Source organism: Gallus gallus, chromosome 3 (genome assembly GCF_016699485.2).
Source record: "Gallus gallus isolate bGalGal1 chromosome 3, bGalGal1.mat.broiler.GRCg7b, whole genome shotgun sequence".
Taxonomy (NCBI): domain Eukaryota; kingdom Metazoa; phylum Chordata; class Aves; order Galliformes; family Phasianidae; genus Gallus; species Gallus gallus.
Genome location: NC_052534.1, coordinates 21,657,144 through 21,681,288, shown reverse-complemented (window position 1 = coordinate 21,681,288; position 24,145 = coordinate 21,657,144). Strand labels below are relative to the sequence as shown.

General features: G+C 39.5%; 1 protein-coding gene across 2 annotated transcripts in view; it reads left to right on the top strand.

The window, feature by feature from the left end:
• PPP2R5A (protein phosphatase 2 regulatory subunit B'alpha) overlaps positions 1 to 24,145 on the top strand; it is a 40,208-nt gene that overhangs the window by 1,670 nt on the left and 14,393 nt on the right. For both annotated transcript variants that reach the window (XM_419432.7, XM_040697854.2), the window contains exons 2-3: positions 16,581 to 16,777; positions 21,635 to 21,736. In XM_419432.7, coding sequence (XP_419432.2) covers positions 16,581 to 16,777; positions 21,635 to 21,736 — 299 coding nt within the window. The remainder of the gene's footprint in view (positions 1 to 16,580; positions 16,778 to 21,634; positions 21,737 to 24,145) is intronic.

Sequence of the window (24,145 nt, the reverse complement as noted above, 5' to 3'; positions counted from 1 at the left end):
AAATAAGGGTGAGACTACCTTACCCTTAACGTTACCAACAGATGAAATCTCCTGGTTTCTGAAGCCGTATCATATGATGGGGGGAAAAAAAAGTAATGATTTGCAGCAAATGTCTGAAGGCTGAGTGCAGCACGGCCAGCTTAAATTTAGCCCTAGCTGATAACTAATTCTTTTTCTGTTTCATTTCTGTGGATTTTACAGTCATGGCTGTAAGATCCCAAGGTGTTTTCTTGCTTCTCCTAAATGGTAGGTGTTCATCAATCTGCCATTAGCAGAAATGTTACTGAGTACAAATAAGCTTGGGCAGGAAGGCAGCACCGGAGTTATTTTTTATCTTCTTTGTTGCAGTGGCTGTGCACGTTATTGTTTAAACAAGAGAGCTGTTCTTCGTGGTGCTTATTTGTTTGTGAAGTTCTTTCCTATCTCGGTACTCTAGCCTGATCTATGGGATTTATAACCAAAATAATTTCTTTGAAATCATGATTGAGTTTCTGCTATTAGTATGACTAAGCCTGTTCTTAGTAATAAGGAAAGACAAATTCACGTGCTGTTCAGACAGCCTGTTTCCCTCAAAGATTGTTTTAATAAAGCTGCTCCAGAGACCTTGTGAAAGCACTTAATAAATATTGCACGTAGGTGGCAGACTTCAGAAAGTTTGGGTCCTGATGCTGTAAACAGCTGAGCGTTCATACTTCAGGCAGGGAGCACTTCCCGCTTCAATCAGCAAAATACCCACATTTACATTTTTTGCTGGACTTCAACTTAAAAAATACCCTAAACGTTGTATGATTAAGTCTTCAGGTTTTGTGAGTGCAGTTCTACAGCTTTTTTGCTTACGGTGTGGAGAAAGTTTGCATGGCATCAGCAGCTCGAGTGTTTAGAAATTTGAGGCCATAAACTATCACAGGAATGTGTTCAGTTAAGCAGAGTTCTATAGTTGTTTGAATTGCCTTGAATTCTTAAAGGAAAACCACAGCTGTCTTTATGGTTTACATTTAGAGTCTTGCCCTCCAAATCTGCTTCAGAAAACAAAGGGTAAATGTGCTGTTGGGAGTTGCAGTATTCCACTTAGCCCTGTATCAGAAAGTTGGGCAGCACTCTGCTGCATACTTTGTCCCTGGGGCTGTGATGCTTGCATATAATGGGCATTTAGATTTGGAGTGAACATGGTAGCTCAGGACATAGGGTGTTTTCTCCCCTTTGTTTCTGACTCCTTTTCTCCCTTCCCCTCTCAAACCATTGGAACTCACAGAAGAAAAGTGTTTGTTCTCCATAAATGTGCAGTTTTGTGAAACTTCTTGTTAACACGTATGTCTCAGGAAGATGAAGCTCTGCTTTATTCTTTAAGGCCAGCATGAGATTCAGTAATAGTTGTGATGCTGTAATGTCATCTACCAGCTGAGTAGCCAATGTTCCCAGGGAGGGGCCGAAAAAGGAAAGTACAGTCATTATCCTAATGCCCAAGAGTGCTCAGCACACACTTAAGAAATTAGATTGAGACTTTTTGCTTTTCCAGATATCTTCAAATAAACGTTAAGTGTAGGGTGCATGGGAGGAAAGTAGCATTTTGTAGATGAAAAAGTACTTTGGTACTGAACTACTGTGAAGTACTCTGTCTGACTTGCAGTGACTGTCTTGTCTGATAATTGTCAGGACAATAAAAAGTACTCCAAAAGTCCCAGGTAGGTTTGTCATACTGGCCTAAAATACCTGTATACCTTTTTTTTTTTTTTACTGGGAGGAAGGCTGTTCCAGAAGAAAAGAAAAATTAACCATTCACTTTACCAAACATCTCCTCGGGTAGATTTTTTCCCTCCTTTCATCCAGGGACTGTTTCTTGTTTGCCACTAATATGGGCAGACCAGATCGTGTAACACCCTTCTGTAGGGGTCTGAACAGTACTGTTTGGAAGCCTGTAGAAAGATGTTCTTATTTACATAATTCTGGACTTAATCGTACAGTTTCTGTGTATTACCAGAATTCCTTAGTTTGGCTGCTTGTGATGTCACTGCTAGAAGTCCTATCTGTGACTCGCAGAGGTCCCACGTGGTACGCACGTGTAACTCCAGGGAGTTTGTTGGTGAGGATGAGGGGTGGGCAGCAGCACTTCCTATTGGTCATTAGCATTCAGATTATTCATGTGATATTATGTATCATTGTTGGATGAAAGCTCAGCAAAACCTAACTGTGTCAGGACACAAAGTGAGAGAGGACTGTGTTGTTCAGTTAAGCTTCCTCTGCATTTGTTAATCAGGAGAGCTGCACTTTAATGCAATGCTTAAGCTGAATAAGCAAGACTGAAGATTCAGACTTTAAAAAAAAGGAAAAGTTAGACCTGTGACATACTGTAATTGTTTTTCATTTTTCACTTGCTAGTTTACTTAATAGAAATCCTTTGCAAATCTGCAGCCAGAATAACATCCTTGTTAGCAGCAGGATTTTGCCACTTAGTGGGCAATCCCAAGAGCGCTGGGCTTAAAGAAATCTGGTGGAGGAAGTGTTACTTCACCACTGCAGGGAGTGGTAGTGTTGTCTCTTAGTGACTTGTTTTGGAAGGCTGCTAGAGCACGTGCAGTTAGCTTCATTGTTGGAGAAAAGAAAATAGGCTGACCTTGGGACTCAGTCTGACTAATATTTTATGATCTTTGAGGTATGTAGAAATGCAGGTGGAAAATGGGAACTAGAGGTAATGAAAGCAAAAGGTCTTGCTAAAAACATACAGCTTGTTGCTTTTATTTAACACAATTAATATGGTCTGTCAGGCTTTAAAGCAAGCATACCTTTTTCCTGTTACCGAAGATGCTGAGTACAGCTGGAGTGAATAAACGTCTGCTTTCTCCATACTGAAGATCCATTTGGGAAAGTGCATGTCACTGCAGGCTTATTTCCTATATCACGCATAAAGAATAAAACTATTAAAAGAAATTCTTAGTATTCACTTCCAAATTAAACTGTCTCCCCACAGAGAAAACTCTGGCCCTTGCAGCGGAACAGCTGGAAACTGGTCCAAAAATCTGTCAGCTGTAGGCCAGGGTTGGTTGTAAGAATCTCTGTGGGACTGCACAGTTGTAGTGGTGAAGCAGTCTGGGATAAGACGTTTGTAATAAGTCCTTCCAGTAGGTAGTTTTAGCATCCAAACAGGGGGCTCAGAATAGGTGCTAACGGTAGTATTTTCCTTATTTAAACCATCTAGGGAGAGCTTGGATTTGACTGAAAACCAGGTGCTGTGTTCAAGTTAAGCTTTTGTGGAAACGTTATAGGAAGGCCTAATAAGTAAGCTTGCTTATGGGTACGATTTTCATCTTATTAAATCCGGCAGGGGCAGTTTGGACCTTAACTTCTGATGCTTTGAGTCATCCAGTGCATATTTCAGAGTGACAAAAATAAGTGCAGTTAAAAACAGTTGAAAGGAATTTGATTCATACTAACATTAAGTTGCCTTTGTTCCCGAGAGGAAAATACCTTTCCGAAAGTTCAGAATGGTTTGCTTTTATTACAGCCCTAACACGTATTTGTAAGTTAAAGGCAGCTGTTCGTCCCTCGAGCTTGCACTGTTTTGTGGTGGTGTTTTTTTAAATCCCTGATAATTCAATGCTAGTTCCTCCTCTGTAGTGCCCCATCCTTTACCTTTTGTGTTTGGCACTGCTGGCAGCTACGATCTTCCCAGCTACATTTTTCCCTAAGAGGTAATTTCAGATAAAGATGTTTGGTGGGGAATTTTTGAGTAACTCCCAGATACAGTCTCAGCAGGGCACACGGTGAGGCAGTTAGAACTTCTGTTTAGTGAAGTTACAGCCTTGAAAAATAGACAACCTGCAATAGCTAAAGGAGATTGAAGGTGCTTTTTTTTTTTTTAATAGTCTAATGTAGTTCCATTAAAAATGCACTGTTTAAATTTTTTTTCCTATATTAAGGAACTGTTTCTGGTTTATGGAGTGGAACATTTGGTCTGTAATTCTTAACAAATTGACCCTTTTTATCCTTAGTCTTGAATTTTTGGTCTTAGAATATACTTCCATCAAGAGCAGCTCCTAAATATAGAGCCAATTGACAGTCTTCACATGAACTTTTCTATTTAAATCTTTCACATCTTCTGCGTGCCAGCTTAGTATCACATTTCTTTTTCCATATTCGTTGCTTTCTAGTTTAGTCAGATATTAGTTTTGCAGGTGCTGCATTTAATGGTAGCTGCTGTAGGAAATACAAACGGAATTACTGCTCTGGCTGTCCGATCAAAAGAAGATTACGTCAATCAGCAACTCTTTTTAATATCTATCTGTCTGCCTTACAGTTGTTTGGTGTTTTTGAAAAGGCGCTGTACCAACTGCTCTGGACAGATTAATATTCTTCCAGCAGAAGGGTTAAGTGTTGTGTTGTTATGAGACATTTCCCTTGGGAAGAGTATAAAATTCAACTTGTGCCATTGTAGTGCCTACTCCCGTTTTAATCTAGCAGGCAAAAATTACATCTGTAGTCTCATAACAGTGTGTGAACTTTGAAGGTTGGAACCACAGGCTATCTGGACAAATAAGTGGTAAATAACTTCTGTTGTATAGGACTGTCTCGACAAAACGCTCTTCTAGAAACTGGACCGACAGTGACAGCTTATTTCAATGTTTGAATCATTGGTTTTTATCACAGCGTCACTGAAGCAGTTTCTGTTAGTTTTGCTGGGCTGGTGGTCACTCTCAGTGGTATACTTTTGACTTACAGGCCGAACTCTTCTTAGCTAAGTTACCAGCAATTTTCCTTCACGAGACCTTATTCTCAGCTGCTTGCAGCGTTGCTGAACTCTTTGAACTGAAGTTTTCCATGCCAAGTATGGACAGTTTGATTTGGAACTGTTCCTCAAGCTGATTTTCTTAGTTTCAGCAAAAACAATTCAAACCGTTTCTAAGGCTAGAGTAAAAATACATCATACGTAGCCAAGATAAAACCAACCAACCAAACAACAACAAAAAAACCCCAATAGTCTTGAGCTCTAAACCTGCAACTGTATTGCAGATGGTGGTATGGAATCGGAAGCAGCAGGCTGGCTAGAGATGCCAAGTGGGAAGAGAGGGCAGAAGGGTCTGTAGCTGAGGCTCCCTGTCTGGCAGGTGCACCAAGTCTGCAATTTAGAGTCTTAGCACTCCTGTTCTGCCAGAGGCTGGCTGTGAAGCTTCCTGGAAATACCATCTTCATTTCTAGGTTCTTCATAGTCTTGCATTGTAACCAAGGAGTTTTGAAAACCTCCTGTGACTCTGAAGAATCAGTTTTGAAGTTTCACTAGCGTAGGGTTTTTGCTTGATAAATCAGGAACTGCTTGCAGATGAGTTGGTCCATCAAATGAGACTTTCAACTTGAGAATGTAAAGGTTAGCATAACATAACTAGGAAAACTTTTTAAGTATGTTCAAGTTTACTTTTTCAAATTACTGATTTAAAGAAACTAATGTATATGGGGCCATAAGCATACTTAAAGTATTGACAAGCTCTGGGTAAAAGGGGTGGAAATAGCTCAAGACATCTTCTCAGAAGAAATGGGAAAGAAGGTAGGATGAGCAAATTTGGAGGGTTATTTAGCATGGGCCAGGAAAGCTGATCTGAAGAAAAGCAGGAATAAAAAGTCAGGGCAATTTGTGTGGCTATGAAGGGGATCCAGCTTTATGTCTGCTGTTGCTGTAGCTGGGAGTTAGCAGGGTGCATCGTTACATAAGCAAGTCAAACTTTGGAAGCAAAAACAATTAAAAGGAAAGCTTTTGTTTGGTTTCATTCTGGAATAGTGGGCTAAGGTTTTTTGATATCTCTGTGATGTTTCAAATAGATTCTGTGCTTGCTTAAAATAGGAGGTAGATGTAACATTTACACAGTGAGACTGAATTCCCGTTGAGTGGCATAAATTTTGATCCCATCTGTATGTAACAGGAAGAAGTGACCAGAACTGCTCTTAGGTTTCGAATTACGTTTGTAAAGTGATATTGTACATTTAGCATCAGTGGCTTCTGTAGGCAAACAAACACTTGTTAGTCTTTTGAGATGCAAGATTAAGATGTAAATGTCAGAGCCCCCTAGAGAGCCATAGGCCAGGTCCCACAATGCAGTCAGGAAGGAGAAGGTTTAATGATTTGTATTTCTGAGGATTTTCCCTTAGGAGTAGGAGGAAGCAGAAGCAAAATAAACTCAGTACATCACGATGATTTAAGTAGAGTTTAAAAACGGCCATGAGATTTTGCCAAGTGGAAGTAGATTGAGGTGCAGGATAAATCCCTTGTTACTGAACACTGGATGTTTACTACTTTTGGTAGAAAGAAAATGCTTATAAAATGGGTGAACAAGAAGTATTTTGACCTTTTATGTATGCAGCTGAATGCTTAGTTTATGTGAAATGGGTGCAAGTGCTTGAACGATTGTTTGCTCAAGATGATGATCTATTCCTTTTGAGGTCAGTGGGAGGTAAGTCGCTGATTACAGCAAAACCAGGATTTCACCTTTGTGTCTAGTAGAGTTTAATTTAATTTCTTCCTACTTTTACACTTATATCATTATTAAGTATCATCTTATTTGAGAAATAAAGAAACTCAAGTTGAGCCAATTATTAAAGCGTGTATCTATGCAAGGAATTACTCCAATACCTGTAACTGGTTTACAGAGGCAATCAGAGAAAGAAGAGTTTTTTCCTTGGTATTCCTATTACAGTACTCCCCTATACGTCCTCTTCATGTGCTTAAAACAGTATAAGTGCTAAATTAACTGTAAAATGAGATTCTGTAGTTCCGTGCAGTAATGTTTAAGAGTTACCCTCTTGGTTTGCAAAGAAAAACAGTTCTGTGTTGCACTCAGCGCTGATTTTACCACGTGATAATGATAAGAGCATTTCTTCAGTTTTTGGGAAATTGATTGGGAAAGGTGACATAACCTGGCTGAGTAACTTCAGCATTGTATTCAAAAATTAATTTGCTGGGTCAGGCAGACAATTGACTGGGGAAGTTGTTAAGAAAATAGACATTTAAGTACATTTAAGGTAATAAAAGGGGGGCTTATTCAAATAATAAACACACTTTCTGTCCTTTTAGCCTTAGAAGGTGCAAATGAATTCATTTGGAGCTTCAGGTCAAGCAAAGCTTTGTTTTTGTGAATTTGAGGATGTCGTTAATGCTGTACTGCATAGTGGTTATTGAGCTGAAATCTGTGCTTCGTTGGTCACCATTTTGTCACCTGCTTTCCAGATGGCTTTTATACTGTGGTTCCTGGACATATGGAGTACTACAGCTGTTCAGAAAGGGGGGAGCAGTGAGCAGAGCGTTCCCATTACTTTAATTCTAAGCAGGGGAGATGTGAAGCAGTTCTTGGTCTGCGCAACCCTAAGGGTTGTTTTGCATCTTCAAAATGGCATATGAAAACCCTACATTGTATCAAAGTCATAGATTTAAATAAACAACTTTTCATTAAAAGCAACTGTGTTTGGGAGAAAGTATAATTATAAAAGTCTGTTGTGAAGTTGACAACAGCTCTCATACTTCAGTGCAGTATGTTTTGAAGGAGCCAGCAGATCCACAGTGATAGTTCCCTTCTCATCTTTTGCATGTGGCTGTCTTAGAGACTTGGTTTGTATTTGCTTTCCTTTTCTGTAGGGCATGAGTGCCCAACCTTCTGGCTTGGGAGGGTTATGTTCAGGGAAGAGGAATTGTCTTAGGCCTCATATACATAGGTATCCCCGAAAGTAACGCCTCATTTATTTTCATGGAAATTACAACAGATACAACTACACAGTAACTGTTTGATAATGCAAATTCTCAGCTACAAAAAAACTATTTTAACATAGTCGCCATTGTTAGCTGTTCATTTTTGCCAGTGATGAACAAGAGTCTGCATGTCATGCTTGTAACACTGCAGCAGCAGAGCTGACCCACTGTTGGCACTGCTGAAATGCACCACCCACCGCCTCATGGTCCTCACGTCCACTGTTTGCTCTCCATAAATGTTCAGAAAGGATCAATAACTGTCAATGAGTGCTGTTTTTTCTGCATGGAGAAATTCAGTGACGCATCTTTGCTTGATACACACTCCCATGACAGATGCTGTTGTGTCAGAGTGCCCCACTGCTGCTGTCTGTCACACAGAAACATGTAGTGGAATATCGGTGGGAAGGTTCAACCGTTACAGCTGTACCACCAGCATCTGCCTCTGACATCGTGGGCCAACATAATAGAATAGGAGGCATTACTTTTGTGATGTATATAAGTTAATGTATAATTAGTAAAAATTAAAGAAAGTTATATTATTTTTATTAAAGCAGGTAAAAAAGAGTGCAACAAAGCCATGAAACTCGTGGGCTGTGTTTTTGTGACAGTAGTGCACCAGGCTGCTCTGATGGTAGTGGCTGCGAATCTTAGTGAGTTCTTCAGGTGCTTGTCAGAGATTTTTGGGGGGAATTTTATTCTTCCTGTACTTTATCCTTGACAATTATTGTTCACGAATGTACATACTGCCAAGTAGCAGTGATGTGAATAAGGTGGGATTGTGAAGTGAGAGGTATTTTTCCTCTGATGAGAGAGGTCTTACAGAATTCTGGTAAAGAGATGTGATCAAATCTTTGAGTTTTATATCTGCAACTCTATACGTTCCATATGAAAATCCTCAGATTATGTATCTATGTTGACTGAAAATGGAATCACAGATGTACATTGACTTTTATGGAAGCCTTGAAACCTATTCTAATAGTTCTTTTATCAAAACAGAAAGCATGGCTGCCTATTTTTGTCTGTTCACAGGACAGTTTTTAGCCAGTATATCAAAACACATACAGTTATTTACTGTAAGTTGAGTTAGTTCACTGGGGCCTCCTCGTGCCCTGGTTTTAGGCCAACATTGCCCCTTGCACACCAATGTGTGGTTGTTGCTGAGGGATGTGTGTTACATTTCTATGGCTATTTTGGGAAAGCAGTTCACGTTATCAAGCCTGTCCCATCTTCTTGCCTTCCAAATAAAAATTTCCCATTCCAAAAGTCATTTACTTACCCTTATTCCCCAGTTTAATGGTCTAGCTGTGCATGCTAATTCCATGATGAGGCTTATTACCCTTAAATTTATCATTGTCTTCCCTAAAGAAGCAGGTTTCCTATTCTAAATTATTTTAAGATTGTTACATAATAATCATGAACTGTTCCACCTTCACCGAGCCAGTGGAACCATCATTTAGGCTTGCACGCAGCAGAGAATGCTAAACTCCTGGAACCTCTGGATGAGTTCAAGAAAGGCCCATCCTGGCACGTGATCAGTCATCACCACTGCTTACTGCTTTTTAAATGAGCACAGCAAATGTAGTAGCAGTGTATGCCAAAAACAAGTGAACGCACTGGGGAACATGGTAGTTGTCTTACCAATGCAAGAAAACTTGCTTCACATTCAGGAAGAGTAGCTTAACTGGTCTGTGCAAATGCATACTTCAGCTGCACAAAGGGAAATGTCTTTGCCTTTTATAATAAATTCATAGTATCACTCCGAATGATGTTTGCATGCAGTTAACCACATGCAAATTCCTCAGCTTCTTGGTAATTCCTGTTATAAGCGACATGGGTTCAACTGTGTCCTGTCATCAGCCGTATATATGTGTGTGTATGTATATCAATGTGTATATACATGTATGGTATTTAGGTTTTGTTGGGTTTTGGTTTTTGTGGAGTTATTTGTTGCATGCGACTGACTTTCAGTTAGGGTCTGAACGGGCGGTGCTCTTGAGGAAGTGTTTGTTAGGTTCACGTTGTGTGTTTTATCAAAGATGAGCTTAGTGTGATAGGATGATCCATGTTCCCATTCCAGTGGTTCATAGGGTATTTGGTTTGGTAGATTTTTTTTTAACACACATATATATTATATGTCTTTTGTTTAAGGAGTCGGTATGATTTTAATTCTTCTTTTTGAGAACATTATAGGAGCATTGTGGCAGGTCTGGTCACTAGAATCTTGCTATCTTTAACTTTTTGGGGACCATGTGAGTAATTTATTACCTTCTGCATCTGTTTGCATGTTGTCTTCTGTAATTAAGCGTCAGGAAATAGGCCTATTAAATACAAAAGCACTTCAGCTGGGTACTTTCTTATTGTCTGAAGTGTCTTGGTAGAGTCAAATTCTCATTAAAGTCAAGGGATTTATTGTGGTAAGAGGTCTTAGCCATATGAGATTATAAGAATGCTTGGAAGATGGCAGAAGCAATTTAGATCGGAGATGCTTGTAGTTTACTATCACTCCAAGGAGTCATGTCAGAGAAAATTTGTGACAGATGTTGTTGGATCAGCGTAGGCTTTTCAGATTTTCTGGACTGATTTGTTAAGGTCAACTGCTGGCCACATGGAGTGGCAGATGAGACTTACTGCAAAGCAGTGCTGCTATTGGACAGAAGATAGCTTTCGAGTAGTGCTTTTAGTAAACAAATCTAACGTTTTTTATAGCCTAGAATTCTTAGCTAACTTTTAAAGCCAGAACAAAGTATATGAATAAAAGTCAGCGTAGGCTGTTATCTCTATTTAGTGCGAGATTTTTTTTAAACTACTTTTTGCCATAAGATGTATCAAGGAGTTAATCTTAAATTCACAATATTCTCGTAAGCAAAACTTGTGATTTCTTAACTGGTTGAAAGAAATTAAGGTTATTTAATTTAATTTTATTTTTTTAGCATATTGGGTTTTTTTTTTTGCACAACTCTTTGGAGAATGGTGTGCATTCAGTTAGATAAAATGTATGTCCTGGGGACGGTTGATCAAATAGGAGGGTGTTGTGTTATATTTTTAAAGTAGTGTTCACGTGGATCTGTTTGCAAGTCCTGCCTGATGATCATCTGCAGACTAGTTTATCTGTAAGTGGTGGAAGCTGCAGTTCAGCACATTGCCTTGATTGCTCCTTTGCAGTCCTTTGGATTTCTGAAATAAAGTGTTTTTATGAACATGTATGTCCCACACAGGATCGATCAGTGTGCCTCCTGTACCTGTAGTCCTGTGCCAAATCTTTATTTTAGCTATCTTCTATATGTGCTATAGACTTCCTAGTATCATAATTTTTGAGAATAGTGTTCTGCTTCGTTATCTCCCAAACCACCTCCTCAGGAAGAGAGCTTGTTAACTCTCAAGAGATATAATGTTGTTTTATCTGACTTGCAAATCTGAGCTCTGTTTAGTGAAAACACCCAGGGCAACTCCTTCCAGAATTGCAGCAAGACTTGTAGACTACTGTAGGGCTGTGGGTAATTGGAAAAGGTATGCTGCCATACTCTGCATTAAAAACAAAACAGAACACCCCCCACAAAGACAGAAGCAAAAAACCCTAGTCTGTTAGGAAATTGCACTTATCCCTTAGATGGCAACATATTTCTAGATGGAGAAAAAAAAATACCGATGGCAAGATTCCTCGGATACCCAACGTGGTGCATAATTCCGGTCTGAGTGGCCCTAGCTGGGCTGCTGAGCTACCAAAAGCTGAAACTGTGGGGGTGTCTTTTACAGGTGTAAGGACATAATGAAAGAATAGTTTAGAGTACCAGTATAGCAAAGTGTGCTGTGAGATTTTGTACAGGGGCTGCATCTTTCTTTAAAATGGTGTTAAAAGTTTGCTTTCTGGGGGAGAGGAGGAGGGGAAGTAATATGTAGTTAAGATTTTTTCAGTTATCTTGTGCCCGTGAAGTTGGAGGATATGGTTACAAATGAGACGGTGAAGTAACAGCTCGATGCAGCTGAGAGAGGAGTTTCTGCTCCCATCTCTAACCTTGTGCCAGATCTGGTGATCATCAGACCCCTCCAGAAGCCATTTAACTTCACTAATATGGCCATGTTATTGAGTTAAAGCAGCTCACAGAAGGGTCTGACAGATTCCAGAGCTGGTGTTGAGGGATAGATGTGACTGGGAGCAAAGGAGGGAAGGGACGAGTACATGACAAGGGAGTACGAGGAGAGAGACCTCTCCTTGTCATTGTCAGCCAGCTGTTTTGCTGCCTGTCAAGCTGCAGGCGTAGGCTTCTGAGAACTGGGAAGTATATCCCGTCCTCTCTTGTAACATCAGTTCATCAAAACTCTGTTAACGATGTCTTACCGTGCCTGTAACATAAACACTGGCACTCCGGCCTTTCAGGTGCTTCAGGAGATTGCAACAATAGTGCGTGCAAGAACTTCACAGGACAAAAATAAATGTTAAACTGATGTTAGGCAGAACTCCCTGTGCTTGATTTAGATGGGTTAGACCAGAGTTTACCAGAACAGCCTCTTTCTTCTCTGGTAAGAGCAGACTGTACAGCAATGTTGATATTCTAATGAGGTGAGGAAATAAAACCCAAGCACGATGTTCCATAGTACGTGTGCTTCTCTTGCTGCATCATGTTGTTAAGGCTTCACTCTTTGTTTGCAAATCCCTCCACTATTGAGTACAGCTGCACGTAGCGAGGTAATTTTGCACTGCCTGGGAAAGTAAGCTTTTGGAATTTCCAATTTGTGTAGCTGGGAGGGGAGCTTTTGTGGGTTTGGATGCTGCTTTCTGCTGAAGCAAGGATTGTGTTAAGTTCTGTGGCTTTGCACAGGAGGTCTTGGATAAACAATTACATTTAGAAAGGAGAAGTATCCTTCTTTTCCTTCCAGGAGAAGTGCTTGTAAACATAAGAAATAAACATACTGTGGGAAGATGTCACTGTAGTTCCCTGGCTAGTGATACAGTGATGGTTGTCTCTCCAGTTAAGTGCTGGTGAGGTAGGTCAGAGATTGTCAAGTTTCCTATCTATATTTTTGTTGGGTCCTCCTTAAGTATAAATAAATATATTACCTTTTAAATCAGTGCTCTGTGCTCAGACTTAGATTGCTAACCCCACAAGTACTAAAGCACTTGGTTTAGAGGTATTGTGGCTACCGTCTGTAATCGTTACACTTCTGTAAATAGCAGAGAGAGGCTGAGGATTTCAGTGCTATGGAGTGTGAGGATCAAATTAACTATTTTCATCAGTTACAATCGCGCGTTAACATCTGTTGTGCAAACGATCAGAGGCAGTGACTGTCCTTAAAAAGTCGTGGTTAAAGTGAATCATAGTTTACAATGGCTTTTTTTTGGTATTGGGTAGAAGGTTTTGTCTTCAGGATTTTCTGCCATCATGTCTGATTAAGAATTGGCTTTCTGCAGCTGCCTAAAATTTCATTACTGCCTTCCCAAGGACCTCAGATCTACTGACAGCCTCTCAAAGGATGTAAGAATAGATTTAAAGAATTTCTTGACTCGTGCTTCTGCCATGTGGCCTCTAGAAAACAAAGCTGAGGCAATTGGATTTTGATCACCTGGATCAGATGTTGTGTAGACCATTTTCTGTTTTTTATTATTAATGTGTGTGTCATGACCCACTTCCAAACAGGATTAAATGTCTTTGCTCTGTTTTTCTGCTTTAGACTCCCTTGTGTTTTGCTTTCTTCCTTCTCTCCTCCCTACCCTTCTTTTAAGTGACTTTTCCAACAACATACAGCAATTTTGGAATGCTTTGGTAATTGATTTCAGGATTTGTTGTGTTTTGTCACTTCAAAGTACAGCCTGCCAATAGGGTTATTTTCCTGAAGCATCTACTGCCTACTTTGAACCTGTGTTATAGTGTATGGCCCTCACGCTATTTAGGGTAAGCAGCTGTCTTTAACTTCAGATGGATGGTATAAATCTTCACAGAATTTAAACTGAAACTAGTTTAAAAATCATCCTGCCGGTTGTTAAACTACTAAAACTACAAGCTCTGCTGGTGTTGCAGTTATGGTGGCACAGGTTTTCGTTCACGGAACTGGAATACACTATTGCAACATGACTTTATTGTGGTAGAGTTGTGTCTAGCTTCTGTTGTGCTGAGATAGTTAAACAGAGTTCAAGACAAGGCTTTAGGAGGTCAGAAGGCTATCTGACAGAAGAGCTTTCCCACATCCCCGGGGGCTTACCAGGGCATCTCTCCTAACATTCTTGGGATATATGTGCTGTGCTGCACCTTTCCTGGCATTCCTGGGATACATGTGCTGCGTGTCAAGCAGGTCCTGCAATGGTGGAGGCAGGTAATGCTGATCCAGCAGAACTGCCTGTCCTCTTACCATATTTATTATGGGGGTCGCACGTCATTTTTATCACTTGCAGATGTCATTGTTACATGATTTCCCCGTGTCGCTGTGGAAAATAGATGTGTAGAAGAAAATACCTCCTTCAGTTTGGTTCTGAGTGGTACAAGGAACAAAACTGATTAATGAACTGGTTTTCCATCTGGAGAAATGTCTAACTAAGCTAGCTTGAATTGCTAATGGGACAGAGTGGTGTGTGGTCAGAGAGATATGATCCCTGTTTCTCTAATAAGTGGCTAATGTGGGGATTTCTTTGATATTTGAGGGAAAATAATTATTTAATTATTTCTTCTGAATTCCTGTTACTCGATTTCGACAGTAGGTCTTGAATTTGTTTTCACCACTGTTGCAAGCATTCAGGTGACGTCTGCTGGTTTTTGAAACTCCAAATTTTGGTTAATGAAGCTTCATTTTATTGACCATCAACCGAACACAACACGTGCTGCCTCTCGCTGCCGGGCTTTTGTAACGTGGAGTACAGCTGGGTTTGTAGTGAGGCAGAGTTAGAGGAGATGCGAGTGCTGTCTGAGGCTGGCTGTGTGCTTGGGGTTACTATCAGAAATAAACGCGTCCTGTGTCGGTTCCTTTAGCTCAGCTTTCTGGATTGTCTCCTCAGCATGTCACTGTTATTGCTTTGTTGCTATGATACAGCACTTACTCATGCAATCTGCTGCAGAATATTAGAAGATCTGAGCTGAAATGTTATGTAACTTACAAATGTTTTTACAGCTGATGCTCATTATTTTGCACAGAGGAACGATTCACGTCTTTGCTATCGTGTGATTTGTGGATATCTGAGAGCAACAAGCATCTTCTGCAATTTTTTCTTCAAAAGAAATGGTTCAAGTATCAGAATTGCCATAAAATAGTACGGATTGTTCTTTACAAGGGAATAATAACCACCAGCTTTCTTACAAGATCCCTGAAGCTGTTGTGCTCAGTTAATAGGACTGTCGCTATCAGATGACAAAGGGAAAGATGGTACAGTGTTCTGATGTTGGAACTTTTGGGATGCAGCAAGCACTTGCGATTTGGCATTTAGTCCATTCTAGCAATAACTTCTTTGCTTGCATGGAAATGAAAGGATTCTATCAGATTATTAGTGAATGTTGAAACCGTTGTTGACTGTTGGAAATGGAAGGTGTTTTGCTGAGAAACCTGAGGAACTGGCATCATCAAAACGTGTTTGAGTCACTAAACTTACAAATTTAAAGCTTGCTCATTTAGAATAATCCTGAAACGATAAAGAGAAGCATGAGATCTTTCTGTGTTTTGTTCAACCTTTAAACTGAGGCTTAAGATTTGCAGTGGTGTTATGAGGCTGTTGTCTTTTCCTCGTCTTCTTAATTTCCTTCTGATGAGGTGGCAGTGCTAAAACAAATACTACAGGGGATGAATGAAACTAAGGGATTAGGTTGTCTGCCTGTAGATGGCTCTTGGAAGTTTTACAGGGGAAAAGCATTCCTTACTCCCAGATAAAATAGCAAATACATTTTTTTTTCAGCAGAACAAGTGAAATCCCAAGCGACTGATAGATGAGGTGGTACTGCGTTGCTGGAGTGGCTGAGAGGAAGCCTGATAACTCTAGCAACTCAAAAAAAGCAGACAAAGGGCACCTGGGTTCTCACTGGCCAGCACTGGCCTGGGCACTGTGACATTCATCTGATTTCTCAGTTAAAACCATGGCTGCCTTCGAACAGTTACATTGTGAGGGTGTGTTATATTTGTGAAGTGTACATTACTCAGTAATCTAGCTGATGTGCAGCTAGCATGAAATACTAATGGAGGAATTTTGCTTATCGACTATTAGAGAAACCGCACTATAAAAAGGAAGTGCCAAGTTGTAGACAAACACATTGCTCTAATAGGCCAAAAAAGCTGTAAAGCCTTACGTGACTAAGACTGTAATAAATTACTTGGACCAAAACGTCAAAATTCAGGGTTAATCCTTTTGAAATATTGGAGTTGATTCTCAAGGGAAACATTCATCACATGACATCAGAAGTATGTGAAGTATGTTGCATCGGGGTTGCAAAAAAAAAAAGACAAAGTTCCTTCAAAGCTGATTTTACAGCTTTTAAGCAGGTTATATAATAAAGGATTAGGGAACAGAATGAGATAAATCGGATGAATGAGAGGTTAGTATGATGCACTGCTTGTGTATGTGACTTTTGGTGAGGGAGAGCTGGTACTTACTGAAGCCTGTGTATTTCACATGAAGTTAATTCACTTGTTTTCTGTATATACATGTACTGCCTTGCATTCACTTGGGATTCCCTGAAATACAAGTTTGAATGATGAGCCATTGTAGCATACTTAAACAGTTACTTTCAGTATCTTTCTCTTTTCACAGTATTACTTAGCTTATTAATTTGCTGGTTGTACAACATACCATTCCCCAGTTAAAGATCTGACAGATTATGCAAATTTTAGTCAACTGAATTTGCTTTTATGGACTTCAGTGTTTATTGGTTTTTTTTGTTTTCTATAGATGCCACCTCCAATGAACAGCAAGATCTTTTTTGTCAGAAGTTGCAGCAGTGTTGTGTGCTCTTTGACTTCATGGACTCTGTTTCAGACCTGAAAGGCAAAGAAATTAAGAGAGCAACACTGAATGAACTGGTTGAATATGTTTCAACGAATCGTGGAGTGATTGTTGAATCAGCTTATGCTGACATAGTGAAAATGGTAAGTAGAATCTGGAACTGAATGCTCTAAACTGAGTCAAGTATCCTCAATGAATCAGTTTACGGTTGTGATGGCCATTGTTTTTTTCTGCTTATAAAACACAGTATCATTTGTTAATGGTAACTTGGTTTATAGGATTATTTAGAAAGGCTTGTAAAAAGTAACAAAAGAAAAAAGCACTGCAACTTGAATGCTTTATTTATTAGCTGAAGTACGAGATGCTTCTAGGGTAATTAAAATGAAGGAATTGGTATCCTGCAGGTGTTTGCATTTTGTATATGCTTTGAAGTCATTCTCATTCAGAAAATGGAAATATTTCAGTGCTACCTGTCCTTGTTTATTTAAGCATGTCGGTGGAATGGTAGCGTGAAGTCTTCTGGTAAGGATTCTTGTGGGTGCTAGTGTCCACAGAAAGGTTTATCAGTGTGACAAACTGTCTGTATATAGTAAATACACAGTGTGGCTGTTTGTTAGTACTGTTTGGGCCTTAGAGAGCTGTGCTGGATTAGCCTAAGTGGTCCGCTTGAGTTGTAAACCACAGAATGACTTGTACTGTGCAATTTGTGCAAATGGCTTGTTGAGTAAGCAACAAAATATGTGGCTATTATCTGCTGACATTGCTCGATTTTTTTTTTTAATACACGTTTTTAAATGCTACTGAAGTCATTTTACATGTATCTGTCTATGTGTGCAGGGATCACAACTGAAGGACTTGAAAAATGTTTCAGAATATTGCCAAAATTAATTTGTTTAGAGATTTGAACTTAAAGACCGTGTTGAGTCCCCCATATACTTATGCTAACAGTTGTCTAAACTTTGGTTAAGCTCATGTATGCAGAGTGCTGGCCTCAGAAGTAACTGTTGAGTAGGTAAGCAGAGCAGTTTCAAGCACATGGCCTGCAACTTTTATAGTTTTCTACATGCTGAAGCATTGAAGTCTGTTGGTTTTTTCCCCTCAGTGTTTTTTTCTTTCTTTCTGTGAGCAGCTCATGTGGAAGGTCTTTACTATAAGTAAGCATAGGAATTATACAATTGTAATGAAGGGCTAAGATGGTTGAAACAGATTATTGAAACTCTGCTGATTGTTTTGGCAGTTTCACAGGATGCTTGTTAAGCTTTACTAAAGATCTAGGGCACTTTTTGTGTGTGTGTGTGGAGTATTGTCTTTTGAGAAGCACTGTGTTTCCATACTAAATGGTTTTTACCCAAGATCATAAGGGACAGAGAATATCCACCTGTTTCTTGGCTTTTTTTTTTCCTTTTCCCACTGCTGGTGGCACCAAGCCTGAACCCTTTCCTATTTGTGTGTCCTCTGCAGCCTCTTGTTAGAAGAAAGAGTACACTAATTAGCCTATCATACTTGCTGAAGGGTGAAGAGATTTTCTTTTACATCGGAGTTGTTTCCCTTTCTTGGAGATACTGTTTTAGGCTGTTCTTTTAAGGTTATTGTTGTTGTGCAAATGATTGGGCTCTGTGGATGCTTATTTTTCCTTCCAACAAATTTCCATCTCCTTTTCTCTCTTAAAATGACAGAAAATGAAGAAGGCCTTAAATGCTCAGTGAGAGCTTTTTCAGAGCTTGAGACAAAAGATCTCTCCAAGCCTGAACAGTATTTCTAGTCTCCCTGGCAACTGGCAACAGAAAGGTCTTTGCTATGAATTAGGACTAAGTACCAGCTTTCTGAAAGAGCCCTGGATGGGTCTATCCCTACAAACAACGTGTGTGTCAGGTTTGAGGCCTTTCTTTGTAGCTTCCATGAGATTTTAAAAAGAAATGTATCTTTATTTTTACTTGTCAAGCTTTTGTTTTTAGTGTTAATACTTCAAAAGAAAAAGGATTTGAGTTCTTTGCAGTTTGAAGGGTGGCGTTTTTGAGGCAAAAAAAAAAAAAAAAAAAAAAAGTAGAAAACAACCTTGGTGTAATCCCATGGCCATCTGACTTGTAGTAAAGGTTGAACAGACCACAGAAATTCCCTTAGAAAAGCCAGAGTGGCATTGATGACAGAAACAGAGCTAATTTCTTTCCAAGGCCCCTTGTCTTTCTCTAGGCCTGGGATCACTTTCTTCTGGTTTGCACAGATTTCATTGGAATTGCCTGTGTTTTTGTGTGGTGAAGTCAGCAATCCCTTACAGATATCCAGAGCTGAGATCCGTGCAGGTGAGGTCTCCTATCATTCCTTCTCTGCGTTAACTCTGGTGCTGTGACAGCTGCTGAGCCAGCACCCCACAGTTGTGCCTGGTGTAAGTGACCCTACTCTGCTCTGAGGTACGGAGCACTGCTTGAAATGAGAGCGGTATCTTTTCAGGCTGCCAAGGATGGAACAAGGTCTGAAGGATGTCCTTCTGTTTAGGCAGGTGTGCAGGACATACTCTGTCAACTATTTGTTGGTGTTCCAGGCAGCCTGACTTTTATGTAATTCTATTGCCAAAGTCTCTGCTTTAAGAACTGAGGAAGAATTTTGCATGTAAATAGTTTTGGAGGGGTAGCGCAGCTCCCTGCTAGGTTGTCTCAAATGAGCAGCTTCTCAGTTTGGAAATTTCTTGGTAGTACTCTGAAGATAACAGCAAATTAGAGTTTGGCATAATGAATCTTTCTGAAAGTCTAAAATCAGTGGGAACCTTGAAAGCTCTAAAACGTGGTGAGTTTGGGAGCACAGCAGGAATGTCCCTCCAGTCCCCATTTCTGCTTCATCCTTGTTTGTCTACCAACCTCCCCTCATTCTACACCAGCGCATAGAAATCTAATGTAAATTGATCATGGATTATCCTAGCAGCAGTGTATTCAGAATTTCAAAAGGTATCACATATCTCTATCTGCACGCTGAGAAATGAGAACCGAATCTGATGTCTCTCCAGATGTTTAGTTTCCTTGGGAAGTAGTGGGAAGTAGGGGATTCTTTTCTATTTCAGAGCTAATAATAAAAAATACTTTATCTTAACACTTTAACTGGTACATTTTCAGAGGCCATTTTATGGAAGTTTCTGAGGTTTAGAAAGCTAATGCTGGCTTTCTGTAAAAGCCGATGGAGCTGCAAGAGCATGTTGAACTCTGTTACGATCTGTGTGTTTAAAATCAGTGTTTTGGGATAATATACCTACCCCCTGCTTAGGAATGAAAAGGGCTGTTTAAACAATAGGAGAGGTTGTTAGTTTTCTGCTACAGAGATATGTTTGGTAATTTGGTAATTGGTACTCTGTTCTAGTCTCAAAATTGTATTCTATATGGAAACTGAAGCTGTGCTAGAGGGTTAACTGATTCAGTCTGGCAAGATGCATCTAGAAATAAAAAGGTGTATTTTCAAGAGACATTACCAGAAGTCTTGCAGACAGATGTAGGTTGGGGATTGATTTGCATTTGAATGCTTTTCACGATTACCTTTTTGCATACCTGATAAGAGTAGTCATTGTCAAGTAACAAAACCAAGACTTGGTTTTGGGGTTTGATTAAAATCCACGTTCTCTCAGGGTCCTGTTTTCTCCCTCCCCCAGCCACTTTTACTCCTGTCCCTTATGTTTACATCACCACATAACAAACTGCAGTGTTTTTTCCTGCTGTGTGAAGAGCTAGGAGATGGTGCTCTAATGCCCATCCATACAGAACATCACTGACCTTCTAGTGTAGAGCAGCAGTGTCTGCAGCTTTAATGTGTGCCAACAGGAGACAGTGAGAGGGAACGGAATTAAGGGCATAAGAGGAATTGCGAAGTCAGTGTGTGCAATAGCTTTGTATTTTGTTTAATGAAGCAGCTGATTCTTCTGTGCAGAGCCAGCTGGGTGACTTCTGGATCTTTGTACGTCCTTTTGCAGGATCCTTCAAACACCTTGGAGACTCCATGGAAGCTGTGCAGTAGCACTTGCTGCAAACTGTCACGCATTCTTTCTTTTGTGTTGAGTAGGGTTGGGTGGATAGCAGCTATTTGAAACAGATTTGATTGAAAAGGCTAACGAGTTTGAAATTTAATTGGAAAAATTGGGCTAAATGTGTTCCTGAGAGAACAGTGGAAAATGCAGAAATGAAATTAACTTCATGTTCTCTATTGTTCATGTTAAAATGATTTAAAATCCAGCGTGTTGCATTTGGCAGATGACATGACATTTATTTTTCTTTTGACATCTGAAAGATGGGTCTTCTATCCAGACTTGCATACAGTTAAAAAAAAAAAAAAAAAAGAAAAAGAAAAAAACCCTTCTTTTAAATCTGCTCTCTTGAAATTGATTTGACATGACTAGGTCATACTTAAAGTAACTTGGTAGCCATTTTTGCCAGTTTTTCAAAGTTACTCTGTGCTAGATCAAAAGGTTACAATTGTTAGCTATGCTTGACTTCCCAAAACCTTGAAATATCTTGGAATTATGGAAGGTAAAAAACTGTAAGCGGTTCTTATGTTTTTTTTCTCATAAGTGAAGAACATCTTGAAATACAGTCAAGAAATCTGAAGTCAGATACGTTTTTGGGATCGTCTACGTTCCTTGTGAAAAGAGCGGTGTCTAACTCATCATCAGTCATGCTGTATTTCATGCCTGATACAAAGCTTCAGCTTGTGGTATCACATAGTTAAAAGCCAGGCTTCAGAGGCAGGAAGCAGAAATTTTCTTTTAATAGTTGTGAAGAAAAAGTGTAGGTATGACCATATCTAGCTACAAAGGTGTAAGATAATGAAGCCATCAGTTACTTTCTTAGTATTGTCAACGGCCTTTGGAAAATGTAAAGGAAAACTGAGTTGTTTTTTTTTTTTTTTTTTTTTTTTTTAAGCTGGTGTTACTGTGTGTAATTTTAAGATAAAAGCAGTACTTTGTTCTGAGTGGTCTGTGGAAGCAAAGAAATGATTCCATTAATATGTATTTTTTTCTATTGCAGATTAGTTCTAATATTTTCAGAACACTTCCACCTAGTGATAACCCGGATTTTGATCCAGAAGAAGATGAGCCAACTCTTGAAGCCTCGTGGCCCCACATACAGGTATGGGATTCCTTAATTGTCAAGCCTTCTTGTAAGGCATGAACTGTGAATAGATATCTGAGTAATTTTGTACCTTTGGTATGAAAGTCAGAATTGGTTTTATAAAAATATAACTGAGGCTTTATACTTGGGAATGAGGAAAAACATGGTGTTTTTCTTACTTGTATGAATATGGCAAAACATAAGCATTCCAAATTGTTTAAATACTCTTTCTTGTTTGGAGTGATTTGTAGTGTTAAAGTGTGGTGTGTGTGTCTATATGTCTTAAAAATGTATGGATGTTCTGGGTAATTATGTTTATTTAGGAGGTTTGTTTTCTGCACTTGATGATTTTTTGTATGGTTTCAATGAAATATAAGTGAATGTTAACAATTCAGTTTCTTGTCACAATTACACAAACAGAGCAATAGCTTTTATTTGTCTTTTGATCAGGAAATAGATATCTCCTCATTCTTCCCTCCCTCTGTTCAAGAACTTTACAATATAGGCATTGTTGTTTGCTAACAGTAGGTTAGTTATTCTATTGTTGCGCTCCTCTACCAATCCTGTGATTTTATAGCATCTCTGCATCAATGACATTATTTACTGTAGTACTGCTGATTTTTTTTTCTCAATTATCTGTTAAAAGTTGAACAATCCTAAATCACTTGTCATCATCCAAGTTCAGATCTGAGGTACTTAGTTGTGTAGCAACTTCTGATAGAGAGTAAAAGATCAATAGTTGCTAAGTATCTGTATACCATCTGCTCCCCTCTGTCCTTAAAATACTGCATGAAGATATAACAACTTATGTCCTTACAAGGGGCATGCGTATCCCCATGCAGTGGGGGTTGCACAAAGACTATGCAGATATCTCCTAAAGTCTGTAGAGGCATCATTTGACTTCCAAATGCTCCTGTCTCCCAGGAAGAAAATTTGTAAATGTTTGCTCGGTTCACTTTAGGACATGAGTGAACTATAGTTCTTAGAGGGAAAAAAACTTGTGGTTTCTGTGACCATTTCACTTTGTGCTTTAGGCTCATCTATGGGAAAGTGGAAGAGCTCTGTGTTGTGTGTTATTTGAAATTTTCTGTTTGGCTTTTTCCTCTGCCTTTTTCTAAATGAGTTTTGGCCAGGCTATCTGATTACTGATAGTGGATTTCCTGCTACTGCAGTTGATCATCCTGGTCCTTGGAATAGATCTGCTTAGTGCAGCACAATGGAAATAGTTTGTGTTTTTCCCTCCTTTAGTTCTCCTTGAGCTCTCCATCCTTTACCTAGATGGTAGAACTCAGAATTGTTGCCTGTCACGTAGCCAGTTTTCTAGGAAGGAAAAGAAAACAAAAATCTGACTCTACTGTTCTCTGTTCTGTTGAATGTATTATTTCACTGTAACATAATGTTACAGGTAATAGCTTAGTAAGTTACCAGCAGCATGTGTAGCCACTACAAAAGACTGTAAACCTTCAGTAAAAACTAGAGTCACCTGAAAGACATAGCTTTAAAGTTATACTCAAGGTGGTTTGTAGCAACCAAATTAGACTGAACAAGCCGGCGCTAGAACCACCCTGTGCTTCTGGGCTTAGGGAGCTGTAGGTGGATGGTGGAATTGTTAGCTCAAAGCAATAATTCTTTTACCCCAAACAGACTGACTTTGAGAACTGAAACTACCAAATCCAACAATCCTCCCCATGATTTAGTACTGCTAATGGTAATGCTTCAGTTGTGCTCAGGAAGGTTGAAGATACCTGTCTGGTTATTTGGTTGGTTTGTTGGTTTTTTTGTTTGTTTGTTTTCAACGTAAAAGTAGCCAGTGTCTGTTGTGTTTAGAACCCATCCTTGTCCCCCTTGCTCATACTTAGGATTGAGCTCCTGTTTTCAAGCACTAGTGTAGGGGAGAAGGAAGAGACTGAGTTATCCAGAAACAGCCATTACAGCTTGGGACACCATGGATAAAGTTTCCTAAATTTCCCAAGGTTCCCAAGGAATCCCAAAGTTTCTTACTACTTTCTACTATCTGTACATTTTTAAGTGTGGCTTGAGTAGCTGTACGTGGATTTTTGAGCATTAAATGTTTGTTTTTCGGAAAGCTCCTCTCTTTAAGAGTAGTAGTGGTTCCGGAGTTGCCTGGATTATTCAGAGCATTCACATGGTAACTGATGGATCTTCTCTGTACTGGAAATGAGACATGCCGTGTCATCAGATATTGAGAATCTGGCATTAATATTGATTTAGTCTATGATTCTGCTAGGGCATTATGCTTTAGCCTCCTTCTTCTGCTGGGTGTTTATCCCAGTTCCCATATCTATTTATGGAAAGAAGCCATAATTGTCCTCTCTCCCTGCCTTCCTTTAGGGTAAACAAAACAGACCTATTTAGTCTTGGCTCATAACAATCGGTACTCTGGCCCTTGGCCATTCTGGTGGCTCC